The 26,150-nt window shown below is 38.5% G+C and overlaps 1 protein-coding gene across 1 annotated transcript in view; it reads left to right on the top strand.

Moving 5' to 3' along the window:
* The window catches only part of BNC1 (basonuclin zinc finger protein 1), a 75,833-nt gene extending 51,386 nt beyond the window's left edge, over positions 1-24,447 (top strand). The window contains exons 2-6 of the mRNA XM_075431301.1: positions 12,192-12,214; positions 18,009-18,111; positions 18,274-18,509; positions 19,759-21,686; positions 23,766-24,447. Coding sequence (XP_075287416.1) covers positions 12,192-12,214; positions 18,009-18,111; positions 18,274-18,509; positions 19,759-21,686; positions 23,766-24,447 — 2,972 coding nt within the window. The remainder of the gene's footprint in view (positions 1-12,191; positions 12,215-18,008; positions 18,112-18,273; positions 18,510-19,758; positions 21,687-23,765) is intronic.
* The last annotated feature ends 1,703 nt before the right edge of the window (positions 24,448-26,150 follow it).

Genomic DNA, 26,150 nt, shown 5'->3' with positions numbered 1-26,150 from the left:
TGGACTCACCGATATGGCATATATGAAGAATGGATTAACTCTATTGCTTTCATTAGGAGAGAGAAAATGCTGTATTTATCTGTTTGTCATCAAGTATGTGCTAAAAGTTGTGTGTCTCTAGCTCAGTGTGAAACAACATTAAAGGGAGGAAAGTAAAATGCTAGACAGCAAGAGACTGGAATAGCGTAATATCTAAAGTATAGTTAATGCTATCAGGAAGTCAAGTGGGGCAGTGTATCCCTTCTGGTGGTCCTAAGACATCTCCAAAAAGATTTAAGCAAAGAATGAAGAATGAAAATTGGAGAATCAGCATACACAACTCTAGAAACCATTGGAAGCAGGGGAAGGCCTTGGTAGGAGGATCATCAACAGGACCACTTCAGTTAGCAGAGAGCGCAATAAGATATGACATGAACAAATCTAGTGATTAGCACAGAGAAGTCAAACCACGTCCTTTGGTTATTCTGCTTCACATGTTAAAGCAACATGTTTTAAAACCAGTATATTAAAAAGCTTTTTCTGTGCAATGCATAATTAAGCCATGTTGTATAAATACGATACTGTTTATGCTGAGCAATTGGTCTTGAAAAAGGACGTAACTTAAAAAACCCAAACTATATTAGATGGCAAACCTTTATAGAATCAAATTTTTCAAAGACAAATACACTGTGGCATAAAGCAATAATTAATAAATGTTAAAATGAGACTTGCTGTTCAGGTAGGTCTTTTCATAATTGTTAGTTGCAGAGTTTCTTGATGCTAGTGGCTATCTCAGTGGAGAGGCATTGTTTCATGGGGATGGATCAGTGCTACGTTCTGGTACTGGTCATGTCTTTCTGGGTCTGCCATGTGCACTACTTTAAATATTAGCATTTTGTAACAGCCAGTGCTCACTTCACTGCTATTTTGAGCTACAGAAGAAAAGTAATGCAGTCAACAGTTAGATGAAAATCAGTGCTGAAGCAGGGATGCAAATGCAGAGAACATTAAATAAACTTCTTATTTTCATTGGATTCTTTTCGTCTAATTGCACTAAAGGAGATGTAAATAGCAAGACAGGGGTCAGTATTTGCAATCTGGTTAAACTGTCAGTGGAAAACAATTTTGGACACTTTATAGCTCAGTATTATCTGTTTGGGCCACCTTACAAAATCAGCCTACAGAAATACGGATTAAGAGATTTGAGTTTCTCTGTTGCTTAGACGAGAACTGGTGTGCCCTACCAGCCTTTCCACAGATCTTAACAAACTTTATCAAGTACTTATTGCTTTAGCAGGCCTATTTGTAGTTTGACTAGTGCTCAAAACCTATCCTGCAGCACACTAAGTTTAAAATCATTCTCATCTTCAGATGCACAAGTTTGTTAAATTTCAAAATCCATCGGGCTTGCAAGTTGTTTGGAACTCACAACTGTCTTTCTGTCCTGTGGCAGGACCTCAGTTCTCATTTTCAAGGTCTGTTTCCTCTTTCCCCTCCCACCTCCTCTAAATCTTGTATCCCTTCAGTCCTGGACAGCAATTCCTACTCTGGTTGGCTTTTGCCCTCAAAGGGTGACCCAGTGCCATCTGTACGATCGTGGGGCTGACCGTTACTTCACATGTTTTCTGAGAGGTGGAATGTTTAATCCACACATCTCTCCAAGGCGGTAAGAGAGCAGGGCATTAAATTAGCACCAAGATCTGTACCAGCACTGATTTAAGTAAAAGGGACATGGTGTATTATGTGTTTGGAATTTACACCAAGCAGTCAGGACCCAGAGGTTAATGTCATTTTGCGGCTAACTGGCACAAGCAGTGTGAAGCAGGCAGTGTGTGGCTGAGGAAGTTACGTGCCCATTTGCCTAGAGAACACAGCAACAAAGACCAAACCTACTCCTAATGTTTAGTTGGTGCTCAGTTAGTTTATTGATATTATTTTATATCAATATATATTTTTTTTTCCTGCTTGGAATCAAACACCAAAATTCAGGTAATGATTGAAATTTAAAAGTTAGAAGAAATCTTTTTCTGAGGACTGTATTGCACTTTTGTGCTGTATCACACTGGCTCAATTGTAGTGATTCCCTAGGATTGGTACCCATCTTTTAAGCAACCTAGATAATAAAATCAGAGAAGAGCAGCAGCTTTTTGTTTATAGTCAGTTCCATGTGTTGGAGTTCTTCTCAAAACTACGAATATGCTTGTATATGGTTAAGTAGTTCTAGCACTTCACAATCTGCCCTACATCCCCTTACGTTCATGCTGCTCTGAACACACAGGCTGCAACACGGAGAAGAAACAGGCTGGGGTAGGTGGGAGGAGAAGGTAGCTTTCCTTGGGCTGTGTTCTTATGCTGTGGTTCTAGGTATTTACGTTATGACTTAGATGGAGTTGAGACCTGAGGACCCCTTTCCTTTGCCCTCAGCGCTGTCTGTGAGAACGCAGTAAGACACCATGGTTTCCTCAAGGAGCTTACAATTCGAACAGATTACAAAAAAATAATAATAAAATTCAGAAGCAAGGAAATAGGAATCAGAATTGAAATGACTTGCCCAAGGTCAAAGAGCAACTCAGTGGCAGAGCCCCAAATGAAGGCCAAGACCTCCAGCTCCTGCCTGGTGCCCTCTCCTGATGCCTGCTTCTTCCCACAAGAAGCTGGTTTTCTGTTAGACTTTACTGCTGGAAGAGAAGTTATGGGAGTCACCTCCAGTTTCCGTTTTGGTCATTCTGCAAGAGACATCTTGTTAACTGTTCTGTACAAGCAAACTCGAGCTACGAATCAGCTGAAATTACTGAAAACACTGTTAACGTGCCAGTATTTCTTTAAAAGTTGACTTGTAGATACAAGCTGTGCCTTGCACATGTCACATTATGCTAGAGATTGTTGGATTTTACTAAAAGGTGCACAGACAGTAAAACGCTGAAAAATTGCTAATCGGTAATAGTGAATAGTTTAAAAAGAGCAAGGCATTAATACGTTCCCATAAAATATTCATTGAAAAGGCTTGAATAATGAAAATAATGCTTAAAATAAAAGACTATTAGTAGATAATTAATTAAGAAAAAAGTAAATCGGTCTTAAATTGTTTGCTGTGGCTAGTTAGCCCATTTAATAAGAATTATCATCTTCCAGGCAAGTGGCAGAGAGGTCGTAAATAGGTTTTTCCTGGGAAGTGGCTAGAGGGGAGAGCAGCTCTCCATGCATCTAAGTTTCAATCACTTATCATTTTGAAGTCAATGCAGAGCTTCTGGCGGTGTATGTAATCTTAAACCACTCTTCCCACTTTTGTTGCAGATTCTCAATCTGGTAGAGTCCTTTTTAGTTACATTGTTGCTAATTTCATTATAAAAGAAATAAGATTCTAGTAACAAGGTGTGCCTTTGGGTTTGAGTTATCATTGCAAGAGAGCAGTTAGGTTTTGTCTTCATCAAAGAACATACGCTTTTTAAACACTGCTGTTAAGAATCACCTCAAATAGCATGATAGTAGTGGCTGAGGGAACTGAAGTTGTTTAGCCTGGAGAAGAGAGGGCCAAGGGGAGACCTTGTCGCTCTCTACAACTACCTGAAAGGAGGTTGTAGTGAGGCAGGTGTTGGTCTCTTCTCCCAAGTAACTAGTGATAGGACAAGAGGAAGTGGCCTCAAGTTGTGTCAGGGGAGGTTTAAATTGGATATCGGGAAAAATTTCTTTACTGGAAGAGTGGTCAGGCATTGGAACAGGCTGCCCAGGGAGGTGGTTGAGTCACCATCCCTGGAGGTGTGTTCAAAAAACATGTAGGTGTGGCACTTCAGGACATGGTTTAGTAGGCATGGTGGTGTTGGGTTGATGGTTGGACTTGATGATCTTAGAGGTCTTTTCCAGCCTTAATGATTCTAAGATTCTGTATTGGCCATGACTTCTCAGGCATTTTTTCGTGCCGTTTACAAGACCACTGATGATCCGTGTGTGACTGTGCTGGGTCCCCCACAGAGAAGTGCCCCAGCACATTGCAGGGTGCAGAGGTGGCACTGGAGCCCCCATGCAGAGCTCTGCTGGGGAAGGACCAAGCTGCCATTGCCTGACTCTTCTTACACTTCAGTGTTCAGGCTTTTGGCAAAAGTATCTGGCAGACCGTAGTATGAAACTAAACCCCCCCTCTCTGTTTTTCCATATTGTTCAGCAGCTCAGTGGGAGAAATATGGTATTGGGTGGAGAAACCCAGGGATTTAGGGAAGGTGTATGCTTCATGTAGTGCTCTATGGGACCTGATTCTGGTATCACATTGGCTTCATCCTGGCCTGGTTCCAGCTACTGCCGTGGAGTTAACATTAACTGTACTCCAGTATTTAATAAAAAGTAAATTAGATTCTCTCCTTATGCATTGTGCATATATCTAGTGAATAGGATTAGAAGAAGACAACAAATTAAACAACAGTGAGAATATGTTAGCTGTCTGCTACCTACAGCCGTCTTATTTCCTGCTGCCTTTGCTATGGGATTACAGGTATTCATCTGGTCAAATATTGTCCTGGTGTGTTCCTACAAGGATTCCCACTGAGTTCAGCGTGACTTCTTCATGTCTATCTCCGGGCGTAGCACAGTGTACTCCTGGGTCAGTAGAGTGTCAAGAAGTTATCTACAGGAGTCAAAAGTAGAGAGGAGGGGAGAAGTGTTTTGTTCAGGGCTTTGTTTTGTTTTAAATAGGTGAGAAATGACTATGACAAAAATCCTGCTCTAACTCATGAATGCAACCCAACACCTGAATAACTGAAACCAGATTTTGGCCCAATTACTAGAAAGTAATTCTTCTCCTGTCTTTATGACTTGTACTTCTGTTAATAGGAAGCTTCAACTTCATAAAAAGAAATAAAATTCAGCCCTAACTCAAAAGTTGATAGGGGGAAATGTTTTAACTTTAAAAAATACACACCCCACTCGGTGAAAACAAAAAAAAAAAAAAAACAACCCACCACACACACAGAGCAGCTGCAATTTGAAAAACAACACTCTGACGCTAAAAATAAGTAATTTTAGTCATAAGTACCTCATAGCTTATTTGCAGATAGTTGTACACTCTGAGAAGAAAAAAAAAGCTGTAACAGGCCTTAGGTCAGCTGCATTGATTTAATGCATTACTTAGGCTGCCAGAGCAGAGGTAGACTCTCCTCGCCCTGCATTAGGAGCGCCTCAAGCCTCCGTGACTCCTTTTGATCAAACCTCTGTGAAAGATGAGTGTCGTGCCCTCTCCCAGGCAGCTGCGCGGGGACTGCCCTGCGCCGGGAGCTGCACGCCAGGGCGGCGAGGTGCGAGCTGCCGCCGAGGTGAGAGGCAGACACAACTTCGTACTGTGGGTCTGGAGAACACCAAGGGGGAGGATCTTATTTCCCTCCCCTGTGCACAGCCCGAGCGTACATCAGACCTTGAGGTGCTCAGAGTCAGACAAGAGTAAAGAGGCGTGTGATGGTGCTGCCTTAGTACTTGTACAGGCAGGAGTGTTTCCAGTACTTCTTTGTACAACTCACTGAGGGAATGGGAAACTGTTTTATAGCTCTGGAAACATAAGCACAGTAAGAATGTCTGAGGTAAGGAAAGTTCTTTGCAGTTCTATATGAATGTGTATTTTTACTGGGCAACTTTTACTTGTGGTTATGCACTGTGGAGATATAAAAAAAATCTTGTAATGGTGTTGTTTTGGGTAATGAACAATGGATATGAGAGCCGTAGGGAGCTGTACTCGCCATTTCTTAATTACGAAAAGATACTGTGAAAGTAGAAAACTAGTTTGTGTAAAAAATCCTGATTTTCTTTCTGCTGTGCACTGTAAACAGCTGTATGACTTTTCTGTTCCACAGTAAGTAATGCAGAATTGCAGGCTGATTATAATAAGCAGAGCCATCACTTGTGTAATTGTTTTCCAGTTGAAGTAGTAGCATGTAAATCATAAATACTTGACAATGTTTAATTGTACAAGTCCTCAATATACATTAATAGCAATAAAATCTGTGATTTGTGACTCAGATGTGTTCTGAGTCAAGTGCTTTAAGCAGATACATTATCATTATCATGACGTATAAATGCACTGGAGAGCAGACAACAATGTAATTTCACTACGAAGTTCTTTAGAAATTACCACTGAAGTGGAGTCTAATGGATGCCCTTTATATACAATTTATTGTTGGCTCTTTAGCATCCAGAAAATAAGGCCAGTAATTCTTTTCTTAGGATCAGTCTGTTTGTATTTCGGATGGGGGGGGGGAAAGGGGGGGCTGAGGGGGAGAACGAGTGTGTGTATATGGGGGGGGGGTGTCTGTTTTTTTAATATATATTGCGCTAATTAAGAGGTGCAATGCATCAGAATACAAGATGCTTATTTATTTGGGTTATTTTTCATCACATAGAAAAATAAACGTGGTTTAATTGTCAGCTCATACATAATGAGGTTTTGTTAGATGTGTTTAAGATACAGCATTTTACTTTCTGGTTTATTAATTGGCCAAATACTTCTAGTCCTCTGTGTAACGAATTCTTGGTTTAAAAATGAGGAGAAGGCAGATCGCTAGCCCAGGGGAGGACTACTGATATGCACAGACTGTGGTTTATCCTTCTGTAAAATCCTATGAATAAAAAGTGACACTATTTTTTTCCCCTTTTTTATCTTTTTTTCCTTTCTTTTTTCTTTTTTAATGTTTTTCGGTTTGAATAACCTGGGAGCCAGGTAGCATTCTGAGATTTTGGGGATGTGGTAGAGAGACAATGAAATAAACTAGTTTTGTTTTAATTTAAAACAAACCATTGTTTGAAAGGCATTTCGCAGTCACTTTTCGCTTCTGATCTGAAGTTGGAGTTTATTGTGCTCATTTAGCTAGGATTGTTGTTCAAGCGATCTCTATATAAATTTTTGTAATTCATGTAACTACTTGGCTTCTTGAACCTCGGGAGCTGACTGTTTGTCTTATCTTTTGGTGAGCTAACTCTGTGCTCTGTTGCAAAACCTTGAGGCATGTTGTGTTTCTTCGTGTTCCTGCAGTCTGCAAGTGAAGTCAGCTTCATTAGTTTCATGATGGCACATCAGTGCATGGCTGGTGTTGCCGCTTCCTCCAAGCTACTCCCGGAGCATGATCTGGGCTGCCTTGGTTTGGATAAGCTTGTAAGGATTTGTCAGCCAGATGTGACAAGATTGTCAAGAGGCAAGTAAAGAAGGAGATCTGATATTAATCAGTGCATAGCTTGGAGCCAAACTTTCTCAAATGCAGTGTAGTAACATGTTCTTCTCATTTACTGCTTCTCTTTGTGGCTATAGAACTGCCACTGTCTGAGTTTGATGGTTAAAAGGGATGCCAGCTAATAGTCTTTAATTGTGAGGATACAATTCTAGGTGGGAAAAGATCATATGCTTCTATTTTTAACACCCTTTTGGAAAATACAGTTCTGTTTACTGCAGTTTGCTGAAAAATATGCAAGTGTTCTGTCAGACAAGAATCTCTGTTTCTGTACTTTGGGTTTAAAATACTGAAGTTGTGGCTCAGCTCTGCGTGCTGGAGGAGTGGGAGGTAAGGAGCCTCGCTCCACTCAAGGTCATGGTGCAAAGTAGGACTAGCATTATTTTTAACTAACAGTACATGTTGGTTTTCTTTGTTCTAGTGATTAGAACAATATACACTGAAGAATACCTTTCTAATTTCTTCTTTTACAGAAAAGGGGGGAAAAAAGGGACTTTCAAAGAACGTATCATGTATATTCCGTTAGATCTATTTACCATTATGCGTATAATGCTAATAGGTTTTCTTTATAATCAGTATAATTGTGAGTTTCTGTTTGAAATAAACTCTACAGTTTGTAGTAGTTTGCAGCTTAATCAGACTTTTATTTTAACAGTAGGTGAATATGTAAAAAGTAACAGATCTTATGTTATGCAAGATACACTCTTGTTATACTTAATATATGAATTGATTGATTTTTAAAAAGCAGTTGTTCTGTTTATTCTTTGGACTACCGAACCATCTGCAACGTATTCAGAACCCTAAAAAGAATGGTATCTGCAAACGTATCCAAACATGCAGGAGAGCTAAATCATCACAGAAACAGGAAACATTATTACAAATGTTGGGCCACCTCATGGGCTTTACTGTAGCCAGGATTAAATTCTACTTACTTAGGCTGCAATAAGGTTTGGCCTTTTGATACCAAATGTCTTGACTTCCAGCTTCCGTGCCTGTTCACAATACTGTTAAAAAAATCTGTTCATACAACGTTGAGCATGCCATTCCATGTCCAATCAAACAAGCCAGTGATTTATTTGCCTTTCAGTAATAAAGTCTTCCTTATGATATTATTAAATGTACCTCTGATATGAACAGAAATGTTCTCATTTTATTTTAGTTTACCGTTTTTGCTATATATATATGTTTTAAAAGCACTTTGTGTATGATTTGGCATCTACTAAACATTTTTCTTGGAGATTTGAGCTAAAATTTGGGTTTGGATCTTGAATTCATTATTCCAGCAAAACATCCACCAAATGCAGGGAAGCTAAATCAGTGTTTTGGCCCTCTGGGTCAGCTCCTGCCCTTCCTGGCTTCAGTGGTGCAGGAACTCTCACAAGTTCCTGTGCGGTGGGCAGCAGGTAGTTTTTGTCCTTGCAGATGCTACAGTGGAAGTTTTACAAAAAGTGTCATCGCCTTTCTTCTTTTTAGTTCTTACTTCTTACTGTTTTGTTGCTAATTGCTCTCTCAAAAATCTGCTTAGGGACGGAAATTTCAATATTCAGACACCCACCCCCCCCCCACCCCCCCGAAAATTATTGAGGGAATGAGGAAGAATGAAGATTTTTAACAGTCATTTTAAAATAAAGAGCAATGACATTTTCATTCCACATTTTAAAACCATGGTAGGATTGTTTCTTTAAACAAATAGCAAGAAAAAAATGAGAAAAATTCACACTTTTTACTTTAAATTTCAAATATAGCTGATTATCAGTTAGAAATGGGTATTTTTTCATTTGAATGTAGCTGATGTCTGAAAGCCGGTTAAAAATTTCCTCACCTGTGTTCAATAAAAAGCTTTAAATATAATAATACTAAGCTTTAAATTGTGAAATTACCAATGGAGCTACACTATTGCGTAAAATATTGCATAATTGTAGTACCCTAGATAGTATCATGTGTATGTGTACAAATAGTGTTTGGGTTTAAAATTTATGAAATTGCATTAAATGAAATTGTGTAATGGTGAATATTTCAGAGAGCTCTTAATTTTCCTTTATTCTTTAATCTATGTCTTTGCTCTGTAACAGGAAAAAAAAAATTTAAGCAGGCATATTTTATGGCTTTGAGACTTAAGCAGCAGTGTGAGGACCTGAAAAAGTTAGGATTGTCTTTGAAATATTAACTCGCCCACATTGCGCATGTATAACATTTTATAAACTAGGTAAAGAGTTAAAGATGTATTTTAAAGGGCTTGCAGTTGATTTATACTAATATTCTTCATTTTTCTGATACTTGTGCATTTGCATTTAGAACACTTATTTCTCACTAATGTAGGGCTTGGAGTTAAATATTTAATTAACTTCAGTTCATGGACAGATCTGTAGTTTCAGCATTTAATGTGGTATGCATAGCATGTCAATACAGATAAATAGTATGTACGCAATTTATTTGCTAGATTAACTTGCATCTAGTGCTTTCTCATAAGAAATTTCACATCATTTCTATCCAGTGACTTATCTTTACCCCTAAAGCCTGAGCAGTTTTTCTCATCAGTATGCAGCAATCTGTTACTCATTTTTGAAATGCACTAATAAGAATGATTTTTCCTGTAAATTTATTAGAAAGGGAAGTTACTTCAATATCTGGTGATAGCTACTGCTTAATACTCAGCAAAATGTAAGGGTTTCTGACCTACGCAGGCTAGGGCAGGTAGGCCATGGGAACTGTAGCGTTGCAGTCTGTTTCAGAATCAAAAGTAACTAACAACTATAATATAATGATAATATGACATTTTTCATTCCTCAATTTGTATTTCTTGTTTTCTTTTCTAAACCAAACAGTAAAAAAGGATCTAAATGTGTTCCCAAATTTGACCAAGCCGTCTGTCAGCACACACCTGTTGTTAACAAGTGAGATTAATTGCAGTGTAAGCCAATGTATCTACAAGCACGCTGGTTGAACAGCAAAATTAAGTTTTACTGTCTGGTGCTTTTTGTTTAAAGAGTAGCAGTCTGAGTGCGCGCGCACACATACACATTCTTTTCTCTTTATAATTATTTTGACAGTGCCATTAACAAGAGTTGCCCTAAGGGGCCCTTTAGGGTAAGTGACATGCATGAGGAGTGATTTTCATCCCACAAGTTATGCTGTGATTAAAGTTTGGCCTTGTAGCATGCTGTCTTTCTCAGACGTAGCTCCCGTCTGCCTCCTTGCCCAGCTGCGTTGCCCAAGACTGCCCAGAGCTCCTCTCCGGTAGCCGAGAAAGCTGCTGCCGAGCCTGGGTTCGCCGTGGACTTGTAAGCCTGCATCTCGTTTAGTCTCTTGTCTCAGCTCCTCACTTCAGGACTGTTCTCAGTTAGTAGAACTTTCTAACCAAGTGGCAACATGTGGACTTACGGTCCATAATTCAGTAGCCAGCTAAAGCTGTCTTTTAAATCCGTAAGCATGGTCGATTTGACGGGGTGGTGCCATCGTGTGAAGATATTGCCTAATTTCAGTTCCATCTTGCTGAGTTTTTTCACATGTGTGTGTGTGTGTCCCCCTCACTTTTTGGCATTTTTTGAGGATGTTTTAGTCAAGTATTACAAGGACAATTAAAGATTTTTCAGTTCAAGGTGCTCAGCTGCACCCACAAGAGAGATTTGGTCAAATTCTAGCCCAAAATTTGCTTCATTCAGCCCCACTGAGGGAGAGGGTAATGAGGTGATGCAACTTGCTGCAGGATCTGGGTTGTAAATACTCTGTTTACATGTATTCTCTGGCTGTGGCTGTTTAAAAAGGAGGTCAGGTTTTGGTATCTGACCCCAAATAAACAATATGAATATATACATAAGGATCAAGATAATTAATGGGAGGTATTCTGTGGTCTTATCTAGAAAATGTATTCAACTTGTGGCCTTTGTGTTCTTTTAGGAGTAAAAATCCTAACATAATTTCCCAATGTGAATGGATAAGTGGGAGTTGAGTGCTATCAGCACCAGCCAAATTTTTGCACAATAGGTGTTAAGTTCAACTCCTAAATCCATGTTTGGCCTCTGAAACAAAAGCTTTCTGTCTGGGTTTTTCAAAGTTCCTTGCACCTCCTGAGCTTGGTGGGAGCGTACGCGGTCGGTGTGTGTGAAAACCAGCCCGATTATCGAGGAGCCTGCATGGATTTAGGAACCAAGTTGTGAGTGTTTAGTGGCACCTTAAGAGGCAAGTTGTGGCCCGTCTCCATCTTTCCCATCTTTCTCCTAGTTCATCTCTTAAGCAGGAGACAAGAATTTTCCTAAATTATTTTACTAATAAGCAGTTTGTCAAATGAATCATCTAGGGCTAGCATTTTAAACATGTCTGCTAATGGAGCAGGTTGGAGCTATTTGGTCAGTGTTTTTTACTCTGTCACATCCCTGTGCAACTTCTCTTTACTTAATTAAAAGCTCAAAAGACAGACGATATCACACTGTTTTCTGGATACAACAAACTGTAAGGCTTGTTTGCTTCTCACGAAAGATGTTTGTTGTTACTTATGTTTACTAAATAACTGTACTTACAGCAGCTGCTACTTTGTAAGAAACATTTTTTATGAGGTAAGACTGTGGAAATAGTGTGTGCAGGATTCAGTCCGATACAATTAAAAACCTTATAAGGACCTTTTCCTTGTATTAATATTTTTATATAATTATTTATTTTAGTCTTAAGTATTTATAAACTTTGGTAGAGAAACAGCAGAATTTGCAACAGCCAAATGTACTTGAGCAGGCATAGATGTCCATAAAGGGAAAGCCCTTTGTTTCGAGGGCTAAGGCTGTCAGAGGCAGGCAGTGCATGTGCACTGTCGGTGGTATGTTACTTGCCGGTACAGTTTTGACCTCAGTCATGACTGCAAACCTTAAACACGTGACAGAAGAAAACACCACAGTGCTGAGCTGAACATGTGCAAGTTGTGGCACGGGCCAAGCCTGCTTTGTGCAGGGTAACTCTCAGACCGGCCTTGCTGCCAGACATGTGCACATGTACATGCATTTCAGCGCACTACTGCTTGGTGAGCATCTCGCTTTTCCCCCTTGCTTGTGTGTCCTCCCAGCTCTATTCACAAGCAGCAAAGGGCTTCCATATTCTGTCCATCCTCCAGCTATCCTGTTCCCTCTCTGATATCGGAAGAAGAAAATGGCCCAGAGCCCTTCCTTGAAGCTGCTGCAAGGGTCCCTCCTAACATTCTCTGCAGACAAATGGGATTCATAGCCTTACTAAACTTGGAATAGGTTGAAACTTTGAAGGAACAACAGAGGTATAAAATGCTTAATCTGGATTATAACAGATACAATATCAACACACAGTTAAGGCTTAATTGCTGGGCTATGTCTTCAACAAGTACTTATACCACCTGGAGCAGCCCAACACCTTTTGTGATTGTACTTTGAACATACTGGAATGTATTTTAGTTCCAGTAAACTGCAGGGAGCTCATCAGAGAATCAAAACCTGAAGTCTGTGTTTAGGAAGAACAGGCACAAGGGCTAAATATGTACTATAGAGCGGACAGAGCGGAAGTCTACAAATACAAGTGGGATAGCTGAAAAGACCAAATAGTGTGATACATATAGGCACAGCTGGGTTGTGATACAGTGAAAGTAAGGTGGGCAAAATGTAAATTGAGAACTTGTTTTAAATCGTGACATAACTGACGGACAGTATTATTTATCAGTGGAATGTATCCCTAGGGGAAGTGGCAAAAGTTATCTGACGAAAAATGGACAAAGCAAAGCTTTGCTCATTGTATGATGTGGAAAAGTACAGCATTGACAGAGATGCTTAAGATAAGGGGTTTTTAATTTGTCTCTGCTTTTTCAGTGGTTGTTCAAAGGCTTCAGATGCCAAAGTAATCAAATGTAAGTGGGTGATGAAAAAGGAAGACTTATTTAAACTTTGCAACTGCAAGAAACTCACTTGATAACAGCAAAAATGGGAAAGAAAAGAAATTGGACAGGAAGGCAACTTTGCACTCATATACAGTTACTGTTTTCTTTGCCGCAAGATGCACACAGATTTGGATTTGGCTTTTGATTTAGCTGTGGACTATACTTTTAATTTAAGAGATAGTAAGTGTATCCATCCCTTTACATCCCTCGCAAATCTTTTACAAGGTGCAAGCAAGAAAATATTTCCTAATAACCAGACGTATGTCTCATGTTTAATTTTATTTCTACAAACCAAAAAGCTTGATTTCTATGGATTATTCTTAATATGTAAGAAAATTGTTACCTATACTCTAGGAAGTAAAAAGGCTTTCATGTTTTAGCTGACTGACAGACAAAAAAAAAATCCTAATGTTTTACAAATTGATCTTCTTCCCCTGTTATAAATCTTGCCTCTTCCTCCACAAGTGTTCTTGCTGTGGAGGCACTGCAAATCTATTCTGCAGAAATGGGACACATCCCAGTTCTTTCATATAGGATATGTGCTCACGGGAGGATGTGTCTTGGAGGGTTACACATATTCAGTGGGATTACTTTTTCTGGGAAATGAAGGTGAGATGGCCATAGGAAGAACAGCTTGTTGCTAGAAGTCCTCAATAAAGGACATGAAAAGCGGTATCTGTTATATCTCATCTAATGAAAGTTTCTCTCACACATTTCTGTCATGTAACTCCTATTTCTTCTTCAGACTTGAATTTTAAACTGTTAGGAATTTCTAATCCCTGCTTGCAAATGATGTTCCTCTAACAGGGCATCATTGTCACCGTTTTGTCAGTAATCCAGATAGCAGAGCAGCAAAGTTCTCGTGCTCTTCATGCGATGGCAGTAACTTAAGAAAAAACAGTTTCTAAAGTGAAGGGTAGCTTTGTGCAAAGAAGACGAGGGTTTTTCTTGGATGCCTGAAAGAAATGAGGGTGCTGACTTGTGCATTACTGATACTAAATGCTACCGGGGTAATCTGGGACTTGCTCTTCCATTTTCTTGGTGTCTGCACTTGCAGCTCTCACTGCCTGCAGAAAGCCAGACTGGCTTTCTAGCATGGGCAGAGCTCTCTAACTCAGTCCTGACAGAGTCTTCAATATTTACTTTGTTTTAAATTTATTTCCTAAGCCAAAGTGCTGTCAAACCAGAATCCACTGAACACTGAATGAGATGTGGTAGTTATGCTGCCCTTCTTCTCTTGCTGTGTTGTTTTAAAACTGCTGTTAGTATGTTGCAAGTGACTGTAGGTCCCAAAAGGCTTCCAGAGAGCAGAGGTGATCTCAAACTTGCTTTATGAAACGAAGTCTGATGACATACCCCGAATCAGAATGAACTTGTCCCATTAGGTTGTGCTTTTCTTTAGCTGTGGAGGCTGCGAGTGAGTTGAAAAGAAACGTTCAGTAACTTTTGAAGCATAATCGAAGCCACATCAATATCTGGCAAAAAAACATGTCAGTAGTCGTGACTTTCAGGCAACAGATGTTAAGATTTCTTTTTCAATGATCAGTAGTTAGATGGTTTTCAGCGGCCAGTTTAATGGTTAATCTGTCTCACTTGTAATGAGCAATCTTTTGTATTAAAAATCCAGTGTTCAGATTCCCACAGTCATGCTGGTAAAACCACGGAAAATTTTGATCAGAATTTTCAACTCTGTTTTTTAAAAAAGTGAAGAAAGTGTTGCTGATAATGGATTTGGAAAGATCCATTTGTGAGGGAGGGAGTGACTGGAAAGCAATAACAAGATCCTTGATGATAGCGTATGATGTATTTTTTTAAACATCTGACATATTTCTGGAAAATGAAATAATAGACTGGAATGAAAGGATTGCACTTAAAAAAATTTCCACTTTAATTTCCATCTATATTTCCAATCCTTTAATTATGATTTTGAAGCTTTATGTGTATGCAATATAGAAAGTTATTCCTTTGTTCTGTAGAATGAAATTGTGTGTACATTCAACTTGTTGGAAAAATAAAGCTCATTAAAAGACTTGATATAATTACAGTACCTTAGGATAAGCATATTAAGGATAGTAAGATTAACAGGCAAAAGACAAGCATGTTAATCTCATGAAGTTTTGCTAAGTTTCTCTTCATTAAACTCTGATATAAGTTTATGTGGGAGATAATCAAAGTGCATCTTTTACAAGTGCCTTTTTAAGTAGAACAATGAATGAAGATTTAAATTGTGACTCACTATTTTGGAAGTTAATTTTGCCATGTTCTACATTCTCTGTGACTATATTAACACAAATGTTGCTAGAAACATTTTAGGAGGCACAGACTCTAACAAGCACAAATAAACGGAAAAGCTACCAACCTGCAAATCACATTTGTTTCTTCTTAGGGATTCTTACAAGTAATTTTTTAACTCAGCAACAGGTCGCTGATTTGAGGGGTGTACCTTTGATATGTTAGCAGTGTGCAGACTAAGTACATCTAAGACTGGTGTCCAGAAGCAGTAACGTATTGACTTCGGAGGGGATCAATTCCATATTTAGAACAGAAGGGGAACTCTAATCCCTTTCTAATAGCCGCTTTCATATATGTAAACCAAAATGTCCTCCTTTTTACTTTTTCTGGTTTTCGCATGTGCAGTCCTCTGTACATATACAGGAAGACGAAATAAATACCTGTACCATATAGAAGAAAGATCTTACACAGAGCTATGAAATGCAAAATTTTGTATGGTATATATTTCTTGTCTAAGTACACAAATTAAGAATAAAAATAATTTCAAAGGTCAGTGGTTTGTGGAACATGTCCAAAGGAAAAGGAATGAAAAAAATTTTGAAATCTCTATTAACTTATCATCGTGACAGCTTTTTTCATTGTGCGTATTTCTGTTACTTGTTGCAGAAAAAGGAAGTACTCTTTTGTAATTTTGTCTGGAGGGACTGCAAAAGATGCATTCATGGAATGCACTGTAGCTTACCGAACCTAGCAGAGTCACATACGGAAGAGCTTCAGTCTGCGCAAGTCACAGAATATTATGTATGTACAGTGGTAGAAGACTTGAACTGCATTACTGTTTGGTATCTTATGATAGAAAAGAATCATCAGCCAACTACACCTTTTTGCCCAACATTTCCATAAGAAATTTATGGCTTTTTCTTGTTATATGAAGGTATTTTAGCTTCTAAGTGAAAATATATCCTCCATTACAGTGAAGCAATTCACACTGCGTAGGGTATTGATGTGTATTTTACGACTTTATGGGGAGCACAGAGCTTTTCTCAAGAATTCAGTGTTTTGCAATGTCTCCTTTAAAAGAATAAAGACAAAGTGATTCAGATATTTCAGTGGCCCTGTTGCCACTTGTTCCAATCCTTCAAATAAAGATGAATCTCAGCATCAAGTCACTGCAGTTTGGAGCTGTGCATTTAAGCTAACTCCTTGGTAAGCCAGCTACTGAGATTTTAAAATCTCAGTCCAAATCCAGTCATGTAAAGCACTGGGTGTTCAAATGCCCTGCACATGCTTGCTTGTAGTAGACTGTTGTATGTAGTGTACTTTTCTGCCCGGAGTCAGTCAAATTCTTCCAGCCTAAAGAAATGCCCATCGCAAACCCCAGGGAAATTATCTTTCTCTCATGTCCTTTTCGTTTTAAACATTCCCTGCACCCATCTTTCTTAGCCTGAGCATCCAAAAACTTGCTTCTTTGTATGTTTTCCAAAAGTGCCAATGTGGGGATGCCTGCACTGAAAAGACATTACTTTTTTCTTCAAGTCTTGTCTTGCTTTTCTATGGGTATTAATAAGTAGTGGAAGTCCCCATTTTGCATGAAGACCCTAGGAGCAGGAGTAGCAGCCAGTAGCAGGCACAACTTTGCCTTATTTCATACTTGCCTCTCTGTACTTTAAAACATTTCATTTTAAAAACAGAAAAATGCAGATGTTAGAGTTGCATAATCTAACTTTTTTTGTTGTATTCCAGTGCATACTTTCTGCACAATAATTTCTTTGCTTTCCCTCCCTTAATAAATATATAATTTAAGTAAGAACTGTTCTCAGGATCAGATCTAAGCAATACAGAATCCCACAAATGCTTTGCTTTATAGCAATCCCTATGGACCTTTAACTAGGACCTCAGAGTTGTCTGTGTGCCTTCTGCACCAGATGGGCACATACAGAAGAAAGCATATATTCCAGGAAGCAAGTTTGTATTACCCTGGCGATTAGGAATATCTGAATACTAATTTGATTTACATTATAGATGACCTTGGTGAGAGCAAAGTGATGCACAAATTGAACTGTGCAACTGGTTGCTATCTGTTTGCCCTATTTTGCCTATTATCTTTCAAGCATTTTCCTTACAGAATGTGACTGCTGTAGAGGAGTTGGAGTACTTTTTTGTGAACTTTGTCGCTGAGGAGCGTTAGTGAACTCTGACAGGATGCATACATTCTATGTGGATACTGCTGTATGTAAGGGATGGCATCTATGCAGAGCTAATGCATTGCTCATTAGAACTTCCTATATTGCAGTAAGGAGTTCCAGCAAAACTTTGAGTGGGACTTTCATCTATATGTCTTTGTTTTCAAACCATCCTGAAAAAAGTGATCTTACATGAAGATTGTATCTTAGGTGAGAAACAAGAACAGTTTATTGTTGTTTGAAAAGTGCTTCAGCCTAAATAAATCCACAGAAGTGCTGCTATGTATGTCATTAAGTATTTTGCTTCCGTAATATTCTAGTGTTCTAGCTGCTGAGTGATTCTCTTTAAAGCAGAAGTAGTCTCGCATAACTCAAGTTTTGCCTGCATTACTTATATTGCACACTGATAGGTATGTGCTGGTATGTTATCTCTGTCTTCATATGGATTTTATGGGTGCATTGTAGATGTATAATCTGCACACTCTAGAAAGTGCTTATATATTACCTATCATCCTTTCTATTGATTTCCAGGCTATCCGATGCACTCTGGTGAACTGTAGTTGTCAGTGTTTCAAACCTGGGAAAATAAATCAGCGACAATGTGACCAATGCCGCCATGGATGGGTAGCACATGGTAATATTTGTTCTTACAATCTATATAAAAACTTTTAAGCTCCTCCTCACTGTAGTATGCTTTTTGTGTCACACCCCACACACTCCCCCAATATTAGTTACACTCAGTTTTATCTATCTCTTGTTACTCAAGTTTATTTACATTTTGTGATTTTATTTTCAGCCTTGAGCAAATTAAGGATTCCCAACCTCTACCCATCAAGCCAGGTAGAAATAGTTCAATCCAACGTTGTCTTTGATATCAGTAGCCTCATGTTGTACGGAACCCAAGCCATTCCCGTGCGCCTTAAAATTCTACTAGATCGGCTTTTCAGTGTTCTGAAGCAGGAAGAGGTGATACAGATTCTCCATGCTCTGGATTGGACGCTACAGGATTATATACGTGGATATGTGCTGCAGGTATTTAGAGAGGCTTTTTTAGCATAAGTGTGATAGCTAAGTGGTATTTCATAATGTTTTCTAGCTTCATTGCATTAGCAATGCATTAATAATAATTAACAATGCGTTAACAGTGTGGTACATCTGAAAGGCAGTAATAAACTTGTACAAGCTTAGCGCCAGAAAAGAAAGGGTGAATTTTTGGTCATTGCTCTCTTTTTAGTCAGACTTAATTGAAATCTCCCTACTTTGCTCCAATCTATCAACAAAGGTAAGCCAAGATAAAAAGAAAAACTTACTGGGAATGCATCAAAGTAAAGGCTTCAGAATTTGTGCTAGTATTATTTAAACAGTGAGTTTACTTTTATACAGAAGAATAATACATTGACAAATAAATTTGCCATCACTTTAAACACCAGGGACAATATTCATCTCCAGTGTAGTGCTCTGACCTTACCAGAGCTACATCAAGGATGAATTTGGCCCTATGTGCTAACACTGATGTCAGTCCTTGCTACAGTGGAAGTTACCTTTTATGTAAAGTAACATTATGATCTTACATTATGACATGAATCAATATTTAATGGTCTTGATAATCTTGCTTTTTAGTGTTAGGATTAAAAATATGGAATCAATTACCTTGAACCTCTACCACATGAAAAATTTATAATGTTACGTTCTTCATCATCTTAGAAACTCTTACATGCACTGTGAAAAATCTCAGTAGGCCATCAAATACATGTTCTGTGATAAAATATTTATTGTAGTTATTGGGAAAAGTTAGGCATAGCTAGAGTTTGAAAGAACTCCAACACTCTAGTGTAATTACAGCTGTGCTCTGTGAACACTGGCAATAGATCAATACAGGTTCATTTGTTCTCTGATCTTGGTTGCTTGGAAGATTATTAAACTTGCAGTGAAAGAATACTTGACTTAAATGAGGAGCTAAATCTTGGTCTGATTGCTCCATCTCTGCTGTCTGTACTTACATGATACTAACTGTTGTTCAAATGACGTGTCTTAATTTTTGTGGAAAAAAATAGTTTATTGGAAAGTATTGCTGCCAGTTCAGAAAGAAATAATATCATCAGTGTGGTAAAATTTGTAAGAAAGTATCACAGAATTTGCGTTAATCTCTCACTAAATAGAATAATGTTATCATTTTGCTAGAGAAGAATTTCTAGTCTCTGAAAAAATGAGAGACTGGGGGCAGGGGTTTTTTGTTTGCCTTAACTAATATCTGACTCGTTTAAATATTTTTGTGCTTTAGGATGCTTCAGGAAAGGTGCTGGATCACTGGAGCATAATGACCACTGAAGAAGAACTGGCTACTTTGCAGCAGTTTCTTCGTTTTGGAGAAACTAAGTCCATTGTAGAGTTAATGGCAATTCAAGAGAAAGAAGGGCAATCAATTATAATACCACCACCAACCGCCAATTTGGATATTAGAGCATTCATTGAGAGCTGCAGTCAACACAGTCCTAATTTTTCTGCTTCCTTGGACAAAATGAGTCCCACCAACATCCATCCCTTTGAGAACATTGTAAATAACATGGCTTTCATGCTGCCGTTTCAGTTTTTCAGTCCAGTGCCTCCACCTTTGATAGGTTCACCACCAGAAAGACATTTGATTGAGCAATGTCAAGACCACAGCAATGAAACTAAACAAGATGTTCAGATACCATTTTCTGAAAGCAGTTTCCTAACTTCTAGTTCTGCACCATTTCAAGTTGAAAACGAGAGGAGCATAAATGGTCCAGATGTCACCACTAAAACAGAAGATGATGCCCTTTTAAGTGATTCCAGTTCACATAATACAGCAGCAAAGCTTGAAATGACAGCACTATCTCCAGAAAACAAAATGAAATCTGTTGAAAAAAATGGCGCTGGGCCAAGGAAAGGGCGTGTTTTCTGCACTGCATGTGAAAAGACATTTTATGACAAAGGTACTTTGAAAATACATTACAATGCTGTTCATCTGAAGATAAAGCACAAATGCACAATTGAGGGCTGCAATATGGTATTTAGCTCTTTGCGTAGTCGAAATCGTCATAGTGCAAATCCTAACCCCAGACTCCATATGCCAATGAACAGAAACAACAGGGATAAAGATCTGAGAAACGGTTTGACCATTGCTGGACCTGGAGATAGTAAAAGGACAGAATTTACAATTTTAACTCCGGATAGCAGAACTATTACCAGCTATGCCAACCCTTGTACAGATTCAAAGGGTCAGGCTGGATTTCCCAGTATTGGACAGAATGGTGTCCTCTTTCCAAACCTGAAGACAGTACAGCCCGTTCTTCCTTTTTATCGTAGTCCAGTCACACCAGCTGAACTTGCTAATACTCCAGGTACTCTTCCTTCTCTGCCTCTTGTGTCTTCCTCAATACCAGAGCAGCTTGTTTCAAATGAATTGCCATTCGACACGCTACCCAAGAAAAAATCTCGTAAGTCAAGTATGCCTATTAAGATAGAGAAAGAAGCTATTGAGACACCTAACGAAAGTAGTGATGTTGCCAGTTCTGAAGATGATACACGTCTGCAAGTGGTAAGCGATGGAGAGCTTGAGACCTGTGAGCATAAGATAGAGAAGCGGGTGACCGACAGGGTGGAAAAGCACCCCCATTCAGGTAATTCATGGAAATCTGTCTCTGGGGTAGAGGGCCCAAAGTATTTTGAATCTGTCTTTGCGCCAAATAACAAATACATCGAGGATATCTCTGAGAATGAATTGCATCACTGTGAGAAAGAGGTTAAACCAGAAGAAAACCAACCATTAAAAATAGTTTCCCATGAGATTATATATGAAGATCCAAAACACCACCACAATGATGTTATAAAGCCAATGACTGAACCCCCCATGTATATTAAAGAGCAGTCAAAGCGCAGGATTCCTAAAAATGACTGCCCTGAATTGCAACACCACTTGCTGACCGGGGGCTTTATCAGCACTTTGTCAAACAGGGGTGCTGCCATTCCTTGTTTTGAAGACTCTAAAGATATGGATCATGTCAGTCAACATGCACTAGGGATTCAGAAGGAAGAAAGCCGCTTTCATTGTGACATCTGTAAGAAGACTTTTAAAAACCCTTACAGTGTAAAAATGCATTTTAAAAATGTACATCTCAAAGAAATGCATATTTGCACAGTTGAGGGCTGTAATGCTGCTTTCCCTTCTCGTAGAAGTCGAGACAGGTAAGAAAATTATAAACAAAATTGTGTTTATTTTACCATCACAACGGAGCCTAATTTGAAATTAAAATCAGTGTTTGAGGAATGGAGCCTGCAAAGATTTTCTGTGTATCCTCGTCTAACAGGTACAATAACTTATCAGAACATTCATGAAATGAAAATCCATTGAAAGAAACATTACCTTTCCACTAGACTACAAGGTATTAAATAAAGCCATGAAAATTTCATAACTGATAAAGACTGCAATAGTTGAAAGAATACTTTAGAATATCAAGGGAAAGCCACAAGGCTATGAATTCAGCAATTTTCCAGTAGATGCATGTGTGGACTTATATGTTTAATATGTACTTTCATGTGTATTTTAATGTATACAGTGTTCTTTAATGAAAAAGCAATGAGATCAATTCAGGAAATCTTCACTTGCCCTTGTCCTTGCTTTACTCAAGGATTTGGAACAGACTGGTGGGAAAAAGCCCGTAAGAAAAGTCAGGTTACTTTATGTCAGTACAAAATGAACATAAAACAGTGCTAGCTGAACTGACACTATCTGGTGTGTATCCACACTGGTAGTGCTTTTATGTGAGATTACATACTAATTCCTAAACTATATCATAAGCTTGATTCAGTTTACTGTTAGCTGCAGTATTGTGTTGCTGTAAATCATTTTATTTCAGCCTATCATGCAAGTAGGCTGAGACACAAGAACTGAAGCTTTATTGTTGACCATCAGTTATGTATCTGAATTGATAAGTGATAGATAACAAACCTGTTAAAGCATGACTCAGTGTTGAAAGTTTTCTAACTCTCCTGTAACAGTGTTACAGCAGCTTTTGGCTGCAGAAAGCATGCCTGGATAGTAGTTCGGTGACACAAGGTTTAGATTGTCTGCAATCTGCTAGGAATGCTGGAGCCAGCTGATGCAGTCCAGGGAGAGGATGAGCCAGTCTCTGAGGACTGGCCGCGGCATCTGAGATGCACAGATTCATCTGCTGCTGGCCAGGCTTCCTACCCTGATCTGCTGCCTGCATCTTCCCAGATGTGAATTCCTCTCCACTGTAATTGTGATACGGGCCACAGGAAAGAAGGCCAGCAGTAAGATTTGCATTCACATGCCACAGATTCCTTCCCATACCAATACATTCAGTTAAGTTTTAACATAGGAGCTTTTGGAAGATAGTTTATTAAAAAAAAAAAACCAAACCAACCCACAAGAAAGTTCACAAGCTTTGTGCAAAATAGTAGTTATTTGGAACAACTTCGCAGAAGTTTCTAGACTTTAACGTAGAGTGCTGTGACTGCAAGTGCAAAATATTTCTGTGCCCTTTTGAACAGGTCATGGTTTGGATTAAACCATGATGGCATGGGAAAAATGAAGGTTTTCCCTGTCTTCAATAAACTGAATTGTTTCAGTTTATCACCAAAACTTCCAATAGCCAGAGCCTGAAAGTTCCCAGTGAACTGAGGAATATTCAATGAGGAGCAGTGATTTCATGTGTTTTGGTGTTTTAAACTGAATCCAGAAACACCCATTCAAAAAACTGCATGTTGCATAAAATGCAATATTCCTTTTTCTCAAGGAAATTCATGTCAAGGAAAAGCTGTGTACTGATGTGTACAGCTGCCTCCTGGAACATGGTTACAGTACGTGAGATCATCAGTATTTTTTGCAGACTCAGGTGTCACTCCTTTCCTGCTTTGTCCATTGGGAAAGAACCTTGTTTCTCCCCGCCTCAGTCCGTTCTCTGATCTCAGTATACAGGTTTTTAGTCTGTCCCCCAACTCTTTTAGGCCCAGCACTAGATCTAGTGTAGCAGACAGCTATCTACAATGCAGGAGAGAATCTGAAACATTGAGTTCTATAGAGTTATTTCTAACATATGCAAGTGCAAGCAAGTTTGGATACCCAGTCACATGTGTAAATCATCCATGTGCACTCCCAGTGTGGCAGTTGGTGAAATTAGAAGTATACAATTCATGCATGCTACTAAATACTGATTTTTTTCCTTTGTTAATGATCATTATGAAACAGCTTTTAAGTGAGGTGAAACACTTTTCTTGCTAAGCTTGTCTTTGTTCTTCTAGACATAGTTCAAACCTAAATCTTCATCATAAGCTTCTGACTAAAGATACACTGGAATTCAACAACCATTTCAATGCAACATACCTCTTGAAAGACATGGCTAAGGAGTTTTGTCAAGATGTGTCTTTAAAACAACATGTTGGACATACTTCTGTAATCTTCAAAGGAATGAACAGAACAGGCAGCTTGGTTTTTCCAGTGAGCAAAATTAGAGAAACCTGTTCTGAGAGTTATGGATACGATCCATTGAATGATGGAGCTGTTCTGGATCTGAGCACTACTTCCAGCATTAAATCTGAGAGCAGTGCTCATTCTTCTTGGGATTCTGACGGAGGAAGTGAAATATGCACCATGCCCTTGGACGATAGTGATGAAAGCTGTGAAGGACCCAGCCTAATGCCCAATGATGAACTCTACCAAGACTGTACTTTAATTGAGAAAGCTAATCAAAACTTTGCAAATTTACCTTCCAGTTTGCCAATAACTTGTCATATATGTCAAAAAACTTATAGTAATAAAGGAACTTTCAGGGCTCATTACAAAACTGTGCATCTCCGCCAGCTCCACAAATGTAAAGTCCCAGGTTGCAACACAATGTTTTCATCTGTTCGCAGTCGGAACAGGCACAGTCAAAATCCTAACCTGCACAAAAGTCTGGCTGGGTCACCAACTGGCCTACAGTAAGATCATGCTGATCTTAATTTATTTCTGCTAAGAATTAATCATTTCAGTTAAGGAATGTGTTAACATTAGTTTTATTTAAACGCATTTGACTTCTAGCCCACTCAACAACCACGGTCAAATTCTTTTCTCAGTGTGTGCTCTCCAGCAGTTTCATTTAGCAAAGCTTGGTGCTGTAGTGTTTGTGCAATTGTTTGGTTTGATGTTAAATAGCTAAAGCTTCTGTAAGGAAAAGAAAGCATCTTAGAAATGGGGGAAATATGGAGACATTAACTGAAGTATTTCTTATACCTGTGAAGTATTACTTGCCAACTATAGGAGCTTCAAATGAGAATCATCATCTGTTGTGTTTACATGTAAATGAGTTATTGTGTCATGTAAGAAATGAGTACTGACATGGGTGAGTTTCTTCTGGTTGGGTTGAGAGTTTTGGGGCCACCATTTCGTTCCCAAGACCACCGTCTGAAGCTGACTTGCAGTGTTAGTTGAATGTGGTATTTGCAGTTTACTACATCCTGAAATTCAAAAGAAAAATTACAAATTTCGGAAGACTTTGCATACAGTTCAAATCTTCTGAAAATCCTGCGCTCCTTACTCTTTAAGCTGGCATTTCACTTAAGTAAAGATTGCAATATTTTGGCTTAGAATTCAATACCATTTGCTTTGCAAAGGGAAGAGCTACCTAACTTGGCAGGGTTGCCTGAATAGATCTGTGACATTCTGATAAACTGTAGTGATAGAAAGAATGAATAGATTCACACTAAAATTTCTGAACCACAGCAGATGCATCCATAAAAGGGAGGGGAGGAAACCCTTTAATTTAAAATGTAGTTTTTGAGTTCTACTTTCAGGAAGAGAAAAGTTTTTGTCACAAATGGGAGAGGAGAAAAAAAAACCCACCAAATATCCAAACTGTTTAAGAGTTCAAAGGTGCAATTCTAAGCCTTTGAGAGACAGAGATAAAATGGATGCAGTAGGTATCTTTCATGATTCAGCAGTTACTGTTTCTCTTACCAGTGGGGGTAAAAAACATGTTGATCTTTGTAATAATAGAAGAATGCTTATTCTCATTCACGCCTTTTTTTATGAGAACATTGTTCAATATCTGTTAAAATGTTTAATACCTTTGTACTTGTCACTGTAATTAACAGTATTCTGCATTATGTTCTGTGCACTTAAGAAGACTCGTCTTGCATTGTATTCAAAAAACACTTTAATATTTAATTCATAGTCACATCATACAAATGCCGCCTGTGTATTTGTGGTGCATATTCTTTGACTGAATCATTTCCAAAAAGAAGAAATAAGAGAAAAAGTCTTATAGTACCTTTTTTTTTTCTTTAATTCACCAGTAAAAATCTGTTGACCAATTCCAGTATGCAAGCATGATACTGACAGCACAATCTGTACATATTATACCAAAGTGCTTACAGTATTTGTGGTTTCTAGAACTAGTCTAGTTTTCCAGTATAACTGGATCTTAGTCTTTATTCATTTTTGTGACTGAATAAAAATAGACTGAATTTCTGGATTTCGTATGTATGTAGAAAGAATAGTACAATGCTATTGCCATATGTCTTGATGTTTAACTTATTCTAAAATATACTATGGTATTGTAACCATTTCATATTGTATAAAGGAAACAGAAGTGGACTGAATATTTCACTAATTCTTTTGAAAACTGGTTTGTGTGTGAGTATGGGTTA

This window comes from Opisthocomus hoazin, chromosome 10, assembly GCF_030867145.1.
Source record: "Opisthocomus hoazin isolate bOpiHoa1 chromosome 10, bOpiHoa1.hap1, whole genome shotgun sequence".
In the NCBI taxonomy this organism is placed as follows: domain Eukaryota; kingdom Metazoa; phylum Chordata; class Aves; order Opisthocomiformes; family Opisthocomidae; genus Opisthocomus; species Opisthocomus hoazin.
This window is presented reverse-complemented; position numbering and strand designations above follow the sequence as displayed.